General features: G+C 42.5%; 1 protein-coding gene across 1 annotated transcript in view; it reads right to left on the minus strand.

Moving 5' to 3' along the window:
- Positions 1-1,634: 1,634 nt before the first annotated feature.
- Positions 1,635-14,203, minus strand: part of LOC122622433 (protein couch potato) — a gene marked incomplete at its 5' end in the record, with an annotated part of 47,648 nt that continues 35,079 nt past the window's right edge. Inside the window, 9 exon segments of the mRNA XM_043800853.1 lie at positions 1,635-1,772; positions 3,188-3,822; positions 3,961-3,998; positions 4,385-4,743; positions 4,867-5,069; positions 6,034-6,178; positions 7,729-7,791; positions 7,910-7,963; positions 8,026-8,103. Coding sequence (XP_043656788.1) covers positions 1,746-1,772; positions 3,188-3,822; positions 3,961-3,998; positions 4,385-4,743; positions 4,867-5,069; positions 6,034-6,178; positions 7,729-7,791; positions 7,910-7,963; positions 8,026-8,103 — 1,602 coding nt within the window.

Below are 14,203 nucleotides of genomic sequence, written 5' to 3' on the forward strand. Positions count from 1 at the left end.
TCCTGCGCCCTCCCCCCACTAAATCGATCGTTGGTTTAGCAAGAAATGTGATTTGATTGTTCTAGCATTTCGAAAGTTGGTTAGGAATAGTTTCTCATTATGTAGATGGAGTCCTGCAGATTGGGGCCTCTAGTAAAGTTCAAGTCTTTGTAGGGGAAACGCAGAAAATGCTCAACCAAAAGTGGCGAAAGAAAACATATGGTTCTGGGCGGAAAGTTTGGAGTGTCCTGTGCCAGTTTCAGCATTTCTTGTTTCTTAAAAAACGTTTTTTTCGAGTCTTTGCTTCACTACAGCGCACGTGCAACGTTCATCCCATATCGTCGATATGTCCTATCGGGTAAATTTGAAATTCACATTTAAATTTTGTTATGCTTACGTTTGTAACAAATAAACTTCGAAACCAGCTTTCAGTATTCCTCAATATAAATTTAAATTTATACGATGACGTCGACTACTCGTTGTGGTTGTTTTGTAGAATTTTCTTGTTGAGTAACATTTTGAAAATTTACCTTACTAGTTATACAATTATTACATTAATGCATACGTTTAAATTGTTTTCTTTTGGTTTTGTTTCATATTACTTTTCATAATTCTAGAAAGAGAGCTATTTAAAGGGCACATTCGGTTAAGCTATAATTATATACTTTTCTTCCTCCCTACACTTTGTTCATAATTTATTCCCTTACGCTGTTTGATATATCGAAAAATAAGAAATTATGAGATTAATATACGAATTTCTTGTCTCAATTCCTTGTGTTAAAAGTCGGTTAGGTTCGGGTTTGAATGAGGGGGAAGTAACACTAAGAGAACGCAAACATTTCTCGAACAAAAACTTTAAACAAAATCAATTCATCAAGCTACAAAAAAACATTAAATGGATATTAAATAACAAACAAATTCTCGATCAGCTTGCTATATATACTATATATATATGTGTATATATATATAGGTTTATGTATATATGTGTATTCGTTTATAGGGGGATATCCGCTGTATTGCAACTAACTTAAGTAGTTAAGTAGTTCGCTCAGCTTCGATCTATGGTAAATTGTATATTTTACTACAAGTTTATCCCGTTTTTGGTTTTCACTACAAATCTTTTTGTTGCCTGTCGAAAAATTTCACTAAACTGGGTTAAACGGGGTCTGCTGCTTCCTCGCTGTCACATATAAATTAACTTCTTTTTGCATTTTGTTTTGTTTTTAGATTTTTTTTGGGTTTTTCAACTTTTTTTTAACCTAGAACTAAAGGTTCTTACTTCTCGCATGAATCCGTTGCATGCGGAGCTCTTTGCCCTCGATTTTCAAACTCAAATGTGGCCCATTCAGGCTGCTATGTGGCTGACTGCCGGCAGCACGTACGAGTAGATGTGGTGCGGCTGCAACTGCTGCTGTTGGTGGTGCGGCTGGTGGAGCTGATGTGGTTGGTGGTGCGGCGTCGTCGTCGCGTAGTGGTGGCTCAGTGTGCCACCGGGTCAGGTTGCTGTCGGCGTCATCAAGAACTGCTGCTGATGGTGATGATGGTGGTGGTGGTGGTGGCTCAGGTGCTGCTGCTGTGCCTGCTGTTGCTGCTGCTGCTGTTGTTGCTGCTGCTGGTGGTGCTGGTGGTGCGCTGTCTGGTGGCTGTGGTGGTAGTGCTGCGCGGCTGGGTGGTGGTGCTGCTGCTGCTGTTGTGGCTGCTGCGTCTGGTGGTGCACTTGCGTCTGCTGTTGCTGCATTTCGCGCTCTAGCTTCTTAGCGAGCAAATCATGCCGTGATTCCATACCCGCTCCTCTGGAAATAATTTTCAAAGTGAGAGCTGCAATTAGTTTTTGTCAGTGTAGGTGGTGCAACTACGGGTCTCGGTGGTGCTGGCTATTAATGTGGTTATTTGGGAACTACTCATGCACCTAATGTATTGCTAAACCACTTTTTATAGCTTCTAAGTTTCTATTTAATTTGTTTATTTATTTAGGAAAATAGTAAACAGTGGGAAAGATGTATTATTCTTGGAAAGAGCTTAAGATAACTACAAAGTAACCAAATATAGATATAGGAATACCCGGAAAAGTTACATAAGGGAATCTAGTTAATAAATTTGTAAGACTTAAATAATATCAGAAACTTCATTCAGTTAGGAAAATGTTCATTTCAAGGCTCTGTTGGACTTTTATACTTTATGGAACCGAAATTTCCAGTTGCTGGTATTAAAATTTATTTATGGCAGCTTGGGCATGCTCACCCGTCAATATGCAAATTGATTTTCAAACAACGTACAATAAAGTAAAGGAAAAATCACGCCTTGAACCAAAGAAAAAAGTGGTTTAAGGCCCGAACGTTTAACGTGGTTGGGTTAAGTTGGTGGGGCAGTCAAGTGGGTTATGTGTATGGCAATATAGGTGTGGCATGCTGCGTTTAATTTTGCATTTTTTATAAAGCTGCTGCCACTGCTGCTGTTGCCGTTTCTTGCAGCAAATTGAAAAATATATTTATGTGGCCGTTTGGCATTTGAGTACGTGAGTCACACCCCGCATTCCGTGGAGATAGAGTGCTTAGTGGGGCAGTCTCCCAGCGGAAGCTGGCATTTAGGAAACGGATGTCTATGAGGAAGTCCCAGCAGCACCCCTCAGGCCTTTCCCCCCTCGTGACCCCTCGTTATGGCTGCCAACTTTCTGTGTGCTACAATTTGTGTTTAAATGCCGCTCCAATTGTTATGGCTAAGTGAGTGTGCGAGTGCTCCGGAGTACGGGCCAAACTCATATGGTTTCGGCCATCCCTTAGGTAGGTTCTTACTTGTTGTTGCTGATTGCTGCTGGATGGTTGCTTGCTGCTCATGCTGCTGCTGTTGCTGTTGTTGTGGTGTTGGTGGTGGAGGTAGCATGCAAAGTAAACGGGCAAGCTTAACAATAACAATTTGCAAAATTTTATAAATAGTTAATGGGTTTCCCCTTTTTTCCTGGATTTGGGTTTTGGGTTTCGGGCTCTGTGTTCTGGGTTCTGGGTTTCGGTTCGGGGTCATGCATATGGGGGACTTTCGGGCCGGTGAAAACCTTTTTGCGGATTGAATGGCTTATTCTAATATTTATGGGCTAAGGGCTAAGCGTGTGTGCAGTTTAGTGGGGCAACTTAATGATAATGATAGGGTTAGATTACGCTACACAGACATAGAAGAAACTTGGTTCATTTGGTTCACCCAGAATAATACATACGTCTCTAAAGAGATGATTTTGGTGGTGCTGATTTGGATGATGAAGTTGGTGGTGCTGTAGTGAGTTAACAACAACGCTAGTGGTGCTGCTGTGGGTGGTGGTGCTTGCTGCGGTGCAGGGTGCTGCCACGGTCAGTTGGAGTTGCTGCTGCTGTTGATGCTGATGCTGCTGATGTTGCTGCTGCAGGTGCATCTGCTGCTGCAGTTGCTGCATCTGGAGTTGCTGCTGCTGCTGCTGTGCCGACGGCGGTGGTGCAGGGACCAGCAAGTGCTCGACCCCTCCGCCGCCGTTCAGGATGTACATGGGTGCTGGTGGTGGCGGTGGTGCAGCAGCAGCTGCAGCAGCAGCAGCGGCAGTGGGTGGTGGTGGTGGCGGTGGTGCCTTGGTGTTCATGATGGTCACCTCGTTGATCATTTTGCTGCGCGCAAACTCGATGCGGATGGAACCGCGATCCGAGCTGAGCAGATATTTACCCTGCAGCTGCTGCATGGCCTGAGACGCGGTCGGTGGGTCCTTGAACTCGATGAATGCCACCGGATGTTGCTGCACCGCAGCGTTGTTGTGGTTGCTGTTGCTGTTGCTGCTGCCACTGCCGTTACTGGTGGAGCAGCTTGAGCCAGTTGCTGTTGCCATGGCTGCTTGTTCAGGAGCAATCGCAGACGCAGTCGCAGTCGCAGATGTGGTTGTTGTGGAGTAGGAAGTTGAAGTTGGTTTGTTTGAGGTCAGAGTTGAAGACAAAGTAATAGGCATAGAATTTGTGATTGGGTGCGTACCTTTTGTGTGCATTCGTAGGCGACAAAAGCCAGGCATACTGTGCATATTATTTATCATAGTTGGGTATATATATAATTTGTTGTTAGATATATATGTCGGTTATCGGTTATCGGTTATCATGTATCATACAAGAAGAGTGATCGGGTGGGATGGTGGGCAACAAACGAACCAAGGAAGAGAACGCAAAAGTTTTCGGTTAGTACTCGGTTAAGAAAGTTCACAAAGTGCCATCGAGAGTGGTGGTTGTTATATTGTAATGGTAATGGCAATGTGTGATCGTGGGCGTGATCGTGATCGTGATCGTAATCGTGATCTGGTGGTTTATACTGTGAGTGGTGATGGTTTCCAGTGATCCCAGTGCAGTTTTCATTGTGTCTCGTAAGGATTACAAAGTTGGCTTGGCATTATTCGTGTGCAATTTACCTAGAGAACACCTCCTTCAGCTCGTGCTCGGACACGAACTGCCCCAGATTGGCCACAAACAGCGTGGAGCAGGGCGCATTGGCCGCGATCTGCGGGTTGCCCGGATGACTGGCGTTGTTCGTGGATCCAGCCGGGCTGGCCAGCGCCGGACTCGACAGATAGTGGTGGTGCGAGGCAGCAGCGGCTGCAGCGGCACTTGCAGCGGCCGTCGCAGCAACACTCTGCGGTGCCGCAGCAGCGGTGGCCGCCCCCCCACCTCCCCCAGCAGCTGCAGCTGCCGCAGCCGCAGCCATGTGAGCCATCGCAGCTCCGGGATGAATAGCAGTTGTCTGATGATGTGGCGGCATGGTCATTTGAGTCTGCAAGGTGGGGAAATAGTATTAGAAGGTTATCTAAAGAGTAAAGAGGGTAAAGAGTTGAAACGTTGAGTTTTATTTTCCTAGGTGTTTCTACTTCTAATGGATGTCGTGTGTTCCACTTACTTGATGCATCGGCTGCTCCATTACTTTGTCTGTATTTAGTCAGAGATAGGAGCGCACTGGCACCTGCGGATGCAGGGCCGGATGCACTAGCGTTGCATGCTGCAGTGCAGCAGCTCCTGGCAACTCGGCGGCGGCGGCGGCCGAGTAGGCTAGCGGATGATGCCATAGCTCCGGTCCGCCCGGAAAGAAGGGACCGCCCAGATCTGCGAGTCGAGAAGAGAAATAGTGGGGTAAATCAGATGGCAGCTCACCTAAGTGGGGTACTAATTGAGTATTAAACACTGGTTTTAGTTGACAAAAATCTAAATGGTAAAAACAAGAACGGTTTCCAAACGAAAAAAAAATATATTAAGAAATGATTTTTTATATTTGAAGTTCGTTGCCTCAGTCTTTTGTTAAAACATCTTATTTATCAATGGCGTTATGACTCTAAAGTTAATCTCTGTAAGTTTATCAATTGCTTTAAATATTTTTAAGGATGACCTACATATTCAGTACTAACTTTTAGCTCGTTGGCTATTTTCTGTTTATTTTTCTGTTTTTGGAGGCGTGTGTGGTCTTTTTGTGTGTGAGTTGCACAAAGTGCGGCAAGTGATCAAAGTGCAGTACATTATATATAGATGTTGTAGTTATCGTGGCTGTGACCTAGTTGGGAATGTAAATATAACTCAATAGCGACTCGAAGTATGCAGAGATAACAACTTGATATGGTAGATATGGCATACAAAAGTATTTACGATATATAATTGTACGAGTATATACGATATATTTAAGTTGTGTGCACTTGAAGCTAGTTTGGTTTTGTTTTGTTCGTTTCCATATATAACATTTTCAACTGCTCAATTGTTGGATAGATCGGTGTAACAGTGTGCGAGTGTTTGGTGTGTTTGGTGTGTTTGGTGTGTTTGGTGTGTTTGTGTGTGGTTTGTCAATAGTTAGGAGGAGGTGCTCGAGTACGCCTTCGGTTCGGATTTCTTGTACCCTTAAACATACTATCGGTATTTCATAGATATCAACTACATACACAAACGGAAAACAAAACAAACTCAAAGAAATTAGCAGCTGCCGAGTTCTCATTTGGTTTTGCTATTTGGTTTTACTTTTGATTATTTCTTTACTGTTTTCATATTTGTTTTATTTTTTATTTTTTGTTCATTTTTTACTTACGTCCAGTGAGTGGGTGCATCAATGCAGGATGTGAGGCTGTTGTCGCTGTATTGGGCTGTGGTTTGGGTTTGCTCACTTTCGTGTTACTCTTGGCGAATTCCAAGCGAATTGTTTGGGGCATATCGGGATCGAAGCGTACACCCTGCTGTAAATGATCAGATCAAAATACAGCGGTTTGTATTTTCCATGGTTTTCTTTTTTAAGTAATTTATTCTTTCGGCAAAGTTCAAAGGACTCGTGGGACTCTTTTCAAGTAGTTCTTTTGCAACAATTCGCCAAAAATAATTTTGAATGTCGCGTGAAAGTAACGTTAACGAAAAAGTTGTGTTCAAAATCGTGTTTCTCATTGGTTTTTTACTTGGAGAGCTATTGCTTGAGGTTTCTGGGGCGGGAGACATTCAACGTAGAGTTTGTATTACGTGGTGCCTGCTCGGAATTCTGAGTTTTGGTTTTGGTTTTGGGGTCGTGACGGCTGGTTTTGGCTAGGTGTGGCTATGGAGTGGGGTCATTGGGGAAACACCTTTCAATCGGTACTAGCCCTATCCTTTTTTCCAATGAAAGTCCTATACTGCGCTTATGGAAATGACTTTTTTTTACTCTAAAAAACGGTTGGCCTAATCCATTATTTTATATTTGTTACTTAAAAAAAAGTTGTATACAAAAAGATTTTGATTAGTTCTAGTTGCTTTATAAGAAGCAGTCTGTTCGAACTTTTGTTAAATATATGAAAAATTTATCTTTGAACAAAGAATTTCTTAAGCTCCTCCTAGTATTATTTTAAGTACTATTGCAATGAATCAAAAACGCTTTCAGCTTGAGGGTCGTCAGGATCTCCAAGGATAATTATAAGTAGTTTCAGGGAACTTTAGGGTGCTCTTCCAGGGGCGGCTGGCTTCAGGGGGCGTGGCTGGGGGACATGCACCACAGGCTTGAGACGTTGCTTTCTGTTTGATGGTGCTTTTTGCTTTGCCATTTTGCAGATTATTTGCCAGAGATGGAGGTGTGAGTGTGGGTGTGATGAGTGTACCAGTTTACGTGTGTATTTGTGTTCTCTGCGTGTCGGAAAGTTTTCGTAGAATGAGCAAATAATAGGGAGGGGATGCAGATACCAAAAACAATAAGACAACTCAATGGCAAGTTAGAGAGAGATATGTATATAGAACGACAGAGAGAGATTTAGATATAGATAGAGATACATAGAGAGAGCGGGACAGCAAAGGCTAGACAGAGAGGGAAACACTTAATGCGAATGCGATTTTGTGAAATTTAAGATTCTTTCTTTCAAATGCAAGCACGTGTTCGTGTGGATCGTTGTTTGTTTGTTTGTTCGTTTTTTGTTTGCTATCACTTGTTTTTGGTTTTTTGTTTTTTGTTTGGTGATTTTTGATTTTGGGTGATGCAAAAGGAGCTTGAAGCTCGATTCTTGAGCAGCGGCAACGGGGGCCTAAAGGTATTTAAGCCAGGCAATACGAGTATACAAGTATTTTGATAGTTTTCGTAGTTTCAGTACTTTTTCATTGGGTGCTTTACAGTTCTTATGTTAAATGTGTAGGTTTTATTTGCTCTTGTCGCTGAGAAAATATTTCTGGGATTTTCTTTTTGTCGCATTGCTCATACAAATTTGCTAAATCATTGTGGTGTTCTTTTGATTATAAGAGGTACACGGATGTAGGTGTATTTGATGTGGATATTTACCTGCAGGTCCTGTTTGGCTGCCTCAGCTCCAGCTCTTGTATGGAATGTCACAAAGCCAACGGGCTGTAAATATTTATGGGTGTTATTAAAAATATTAAAAAAAAAGGAAATTGCTAGGAAACATGATCAATCATAAAGAAACAATGATAATATTGAAGTTTGGAAGAAAACGTTTACTCACCGATGCAGTTTTGCCATTTTTGCTAGTTACTTTCAAAAGAGATCCTTCATAGCCCTGTAGGTGTATAAATTATGTATCAAATATGCTTTAATTTAGCTTTCATATAGGAAACCCACCTCATAGGCTCTGAATAACAAATAGAGCTCGCGCGGCTTGGCGTCCATGGGCAAACCACTGACAAAAAGTGTGCGAACCTGCAATGATGACAAGATAGATAGAAAATCGTTAGATGATTGCTAGTTCGCAAAACCAATTTCCCATGATTACATAATTAAGTTGAAACTGTCACGTTGTCGCTGCGAAAACACAAATACAACCTTCAGCCTCAATTTTCAACTTCAAATGTTTGTAATGCGCTTTGTGCCCCTGCCCCTCTCTCGGCCAAAAAGTTCATGACACCACCCTCTATGACGAGCCCCCCTTCCCCTCCCCCCACGCACACGACATTGCGGAGGGGGTGGCAAATGGGTGCGGTGGGGGTCACATGTACCCACTGATAATGAAACCAAATGGAATAAGCGCCATAAACGCTGAATTCATTATGACAACGCCAGAGACGTGACTCTAGTTCGTTGGAGGCAGGGGGGATGGTGGGGCAGATAGGGGATAGAGGGTAGGGGGTAGGGGGTAGGGTTCCAGGGGAATCCGTATTACAGGTGAGTCAGGTAAAACACACTTTTGCACACATGTGCTGTGCTGCAGGGACTAAATGAGTCCCCAGCCCTGACAGCTTTTTATTTTTAACACCTAGGCGAAAATGTTTGAGTCGAGGTGGCGAGCGTTACTTTTGAGCGATGTGAATGTGAGAGTGTGCAACTGGGTTACATTTCCACTCCCTCCACTCCCTCCGCTTTTTCGTCCTTTTTCGGGCTGGTGTTTTGTGCTGAGCGGGTAAGTTTACTTTGTTGCTGGTCTTAAAGCCATAGAGTCATTAGCTTAAAGGTAAAAGGTATAATACTTTCACGCGGAGTGAAACAGAGTAGTCTAATCAAGAGAAACATGTACTGTTTCACACAGTTGGTGCCTTCAGCGAATTTGAAGCATAATTGTGCATGGCAGCTAAATGAGTTTATTAAATTTAAATATTTTCCGCAGAAAATACTAAGTTTACACTCTATGCATTTCATTAGGCATTCCCCTTTCCCATTCAAGTTTGCTTCTGATTCCGATCATGGTCACGACTGGCTTTTAAAATGTTAAAATGTACAGCTTCCATGACAATGAAGTTTACTTTTTCCGAGGAACTGATTTTTTCCCAGTTTGCATCCCCTAGCGGCGAACATGTTGTGTTCAAAATTAAAACGTGTTCTATCATTGCCATCTAGCTTCTTCTTGTTGTTTTCCCTGCTGTAATCTACTGCAAACTCTGCCCTTGTGTGTTTTAAATTTGGTTTTATAGAAGTAGCGATACAGGTTGGCAACATGTCACGCATATTGTCTATTAGCAAAGTTCTGAGTAGCTGGATGCTGGGGAAAATCCTTCATCACAGATGAACATTCAAGTGCAGCTAAGCCGGAGAAGAAACGCCGACGAGAGCCGCTTGTATTTGTTCACTGTCTCATCGCAGAAATTCTCATGAATTAATTAGCAAAAGTCCTGCCCCAAACTCCAGCGGAAAAACAAAAACCAAATTCGGCTGGGGGAAAGAAAGAAAAGCCTAGGTGCTTCGGGAGAAGGCTCAGCATGGTCAGTTAAATAGCAATTTAAATTAATTTTTATGCACTAAGCGGTCGGCTAATTAAAGGCAATAATGAGGCTGCGGGTGGAAAAGGGCAGTCAGCCAAGTTAGCAGGCTAATTAGAAAAGGGCTGCTTGGAATTGTGGAATTGGTGGCGATGGTGGCGGTGGCGGGGCTAAAAGGCTTTCCAGCTAATGGCAATTGAAATGCAATTATCAAAATGCTCCAGAAAGTGTAAATCAACTTAGGGCAAGTGCTGGAAAAGATGTTGAAGTTTTTATTCATTCTTATGCGAGTTAAGACTATGAATTCTCCGCCCTTCCCCCTCCCCTCCCCTCACTGTCTATACATGGCTTTATCTCTGCGACTCTGTCTGGGAACGTGGATTTGGATTGTGTGCTTGTGGGCATTGCGGATAGACATTTAGTATTTTGGCAACTCCAACTGCAATTGCAACTCCAACTCGTCGGCCAACTCTCAACTTTAAATGCAAACTTTGGCGTGCACATGCAAGCTACAGCGTATCGAAGCACTGAGAACAAATTGAAGAACCATCTAAATTATATATTACTACTCACTGCTTTAGCTTAAACACAAATATGAAAAATGGAGAAGTGGTATGCCTTTAAGGAGATTTAGAATAAAGCTTTCTGCTAACTTATATATGTTATATTGTTTTGTATCTTTAATTTCATAGAGACAGCTCTTCTAATTAAAGTTCTCAGTGGTTGTGGCTGATTTCGATGCTGTGGGTGCATTGTTTTTGTATCCGTATCTGTATCTGTATCTGTATCTGCAACTGTTGTTGTTGCTCTTTGCGGTTTGTCCAACTCCAGTTGCCAAAATCCATTTAAATACAGCAAAACTGTTGTTGCTGCTGCTGTTGTCTTTTGGTCAACCTTGCAACTTGGCTCTGATTTTGGCTTGCAAAACATGCACTCCACTCCCCGCTCTTGTCTGACTCTCTCTCCCCCAGTATGTTTATTTTTGCTATTTGCGGTTTGCTGTTTGTTGCCAAGAAGTTAAAATCCCCCGATTTCCCCCACTCCCCACACACCCTCTCGCTGTCTTTCCCGTTTGCCGCAGTGCCTGCCACGCCCACCCCTTTTGCCAGTTTATATTCCTCAGCCAAACTTTGTTTATAATTATGCTCGATTCCATTTGCTGTTCCGCCCGCAATTAATGTTCTAACTCTGGTGATTTAGCCGAATATTCCATTCGGCCAAACAATTCCATACATTGCGTATACGCAGTGTTGGCCACTGGGAGTTTGCAGTCGCACGGCGAAGGCCACCTTGTCTCTCAACAATGTTGGGCCAGCATAAGCAGTGAAAATAACAACGTTTATAAATCACTCGGTAGTCAAGTGTTGACTTACAATAATTAAGCATGACATACACTCTACACCCCACACACACACACACACTCTGCATGCATACATACCAGTTCGGGCCAGTCACTTACGCCCATGCACCGCTGACGTGGGCGTGGCAATGGCATATAAATGCAAACAATTTGCCGGCCAGAGTAGCCTCCAATTACTTGAACGTGTTGCAGTCGCCGCTAAAACTATTTAGCCCCACCATTTTGCATGCACGGTATTCCCATGTGCTGCGGCTTAATGAGAGAGGCTTTTGAGCCACTTTTAAGCTGATTTGTTGCTGATTTTTATCGTTCGGCGGCGTTTTCACAAAGCAAACAGCGTGGCTTCAATAGCTTTTATTTTCTATATATAGCTGGAACCCTGGTAATTAAATTGCAATTGATGCATGCTAAAAGTTGATGGCAATGTCGAATGGAGCAAAATGAGCGTACGAAATGGAGAAATATTAGCACTTGATTGATGTTAATTTATTTGAAAACACATTTGGTTTTATAAATGAGTTCATTTACAGCTCATCACAAATATACCACCTTTCTAGACGTATGCATTTGAATTTAAATAACATTGGCTTACTGTGTAATTATGTTTACTTATAAATTATTCAGCTTATGCGAATCAAACCGAATTTAATTGTGCAAATATTTCCCAACATTTGACGCTGCACTATTTGCATCACAGCTCCCTTAATTTCCACTGGTTGACTTTAATTAACAAGTTGCGCTCAAGTTGTGTTTTCTGCTTTTTATACCGTTTTGTTAGTGTTCAATCAATATTTGCATTTGCGACGCTTTTTTCTGCATATAACATGCATTCAAGTACCACTTTTTTCATAATTACATTTTTCGTATTGTTTACACGCATTGTACTTTTATGAATTTCCCCGTTGATGATTTTTGGGTAAATCTGATCGCTATTTAAAGCGGTTTTTGTTGAACCCTGTGAGGGTTTTTTGTTAACCTGATTTGTTCTCTTTTCATGTCAAAGCGGGTCAGGCCACAGTCTTTTCAATAGTCCGCATCTAGTTTCCAATGGCTCTGATTTTTCCTTTTGTACTCTACTGCGTTCTTCCCTCGCTGTTAGCCAATTAAGTCGAGCATTTAGTCAACTAAAATGCCAGCGGCTAAAAGTTTATGTTACAATTTGTTATTGTTGTGCTGTAGTTGTTGTCGCTGTTGTTGTTGCTATTGTTGCCAGCTACTTGTGTTTGCTTAGCCTTTCTTTGCTTTCTCCGCTCCTTTCTCCTTTCTTTGCTCTCGGCGGCGGAACAACAATAATAACAATAAGATTGCTTTGGTGGCAACAAAAGCAGCATCCGTGGAAAATCTTCAAGTGCTGCAGCAGCGATTGTTGCCAGTAAGCCGGAAAAAGTAGCGTTGATAAAGAATGCTTCATGTTATAATCGTCTTATCTTTTCACATATATATTTTGTATAATTCAAATTTAGTTTTTGCTAACTTCATGAACTTCCTTAAACATCTCGTAGTTAGCCAAGATTTTCTGAATTAATTAAATTGGAATGAAATGTAACGAACTGTTTTCCCCCAGTGTAATCTTCAATTGTCGTTGCAAGTGGAAAATGCTGCAATGGTAGAAAAGAACTGCAACTAAATGAGTAAACCAAATGAATGAATGCATGTGGCTTGACTTTTGTAGTCCACATTGTTGTTGCTTTCCATTGCATTGTTCCCTTTTCCACCATTGATGTTGCTGTAGTTGCCGTAGTTGCTTTGGCGCATTTTGCATACAAAATGTGAACTGAAGTCTCGGTGAAAAGGATAAATAAGAATACCAAATGGCTGCGATTGCCTGTCTCTTTCTGCATCTCGCATCTCTATTGCCGTCCCTGTCAATGGGTGCATTTCTTTGCGTTGCCACTGCCGCATCACAATGCATTGCAATGCTGAAAACGTTTTGTATTTTCCTCGATTTTCCTTCCTTCGGTTTTGGCATTTAGCTCACGCGCCTGGCAAACATCGCGTATACGCGATGTGGACTGCTGGCTCCTTCTCATTCGCCGCTCCTCCTCCGCTCAATTAAGCCTGGTCGCGGTTTTAATCTCTTCACAATCTTGGCTGTTGCTTTAGCCTTGCTTTGTTTTGTTTTTGTTTTGCTTTGGCTTTGGCTTTGGCTTTGACTCCGCTTCCAGCCATTGTTTAAGCTTGTTTCCCAGCCTTTTCTTTTATTTTCTTTTCTTTTCTTCTCATTTCTTTTCCTTTCAGTTTTCCCACTTGCTCCCATTCTCAGCCTCCCCATCCTGGCTCACTTATTTTCTTCTGCCGCATTTCTTTTCTTAAGCAAGTGAATCGCGGGGTGTTGCGGGTAATTAGCGCCTGTCGCCATTTTGCATTTAATTAAAGTGTATTTGGGCTGGCCAAATCTTGGCATAAGTCGCTTTTAAAACCAATATTTTAATTGTGATCCACGAAGAAGCAGCCGCAGACTCGAAGCGTGCTTGTGCTGCAGCTTATTTTATAAATTAGCCTACAATCCGGATGAGAAATTTGGAAACCCCAGGCAGTGTGAGATACAGATGCTGGGTGAGATAAACAGCTGGAGGCAAAGCCACGCCCCCCCCACGCTCGCACACACACAAACACACTCACTGGGAATTTCCGTAGCCGGCAACTTTTGATTGCAAATTATTTGCAACACACACACACACACAAACGCCGAATTTTATACACTGGCTGACAAAAGTTTGTTGCCAGCAGCGAAATAGTCTTGTTGTTGCTGCCTGTGCTGCTTGGCAGTTTGGAAACAACAAAAATTTATAACAAGATAAGGCCAGGAACACCAGTTTGCGACTGGGAATTGCTGCAGTTAAGCAAAAGTCGCAAAGTGGGCAAAGTGGGTGGTGCTTGTTCCCCCATGAAATATATAATATCTATAAATAAAGCCCAGCTGTCCTTAAAATTGCAACAGCAGCCGACGTGGCAGTAACTTCGAAATTTTAATAATTAAAACTCATTAACACTTTCGCTTGCGAGCGGACGGTGGGCGTTGAGGGTTAAGCAGGACAACAGCAACATCAGCAGCATCAGCAGCCGCCCCTTGGCCGAAAAAGGATTACATAACAAATGAGCGATGACTTTTGCAGGGCATATTCGTTGCATACTTTTTGGGGCAAAGTCAAGTGGAGGATTAAGTGCTGTGTCAGTTATGCTGGCTTATTAATTATGAACTGAGCTGGAGCGAAGTCCTCCCCAGCAGCAGCAGATGCTTCTAATTTAT

Source organism: Drosophila teissieri, chromosome 3R, assembly GCF_016746235.2.
Source record: "Drosophila teissieri strain GT53w chromosome 3R, Prin_Dtei_1.1, whole genome shotgun sequence".
Taxonomy (NCBI): Eukaryota; Metazoa; Arthropoda; class Insecta; order Diptera; family Drosophilidae; genus Drosophila; species Drosophila teissieri.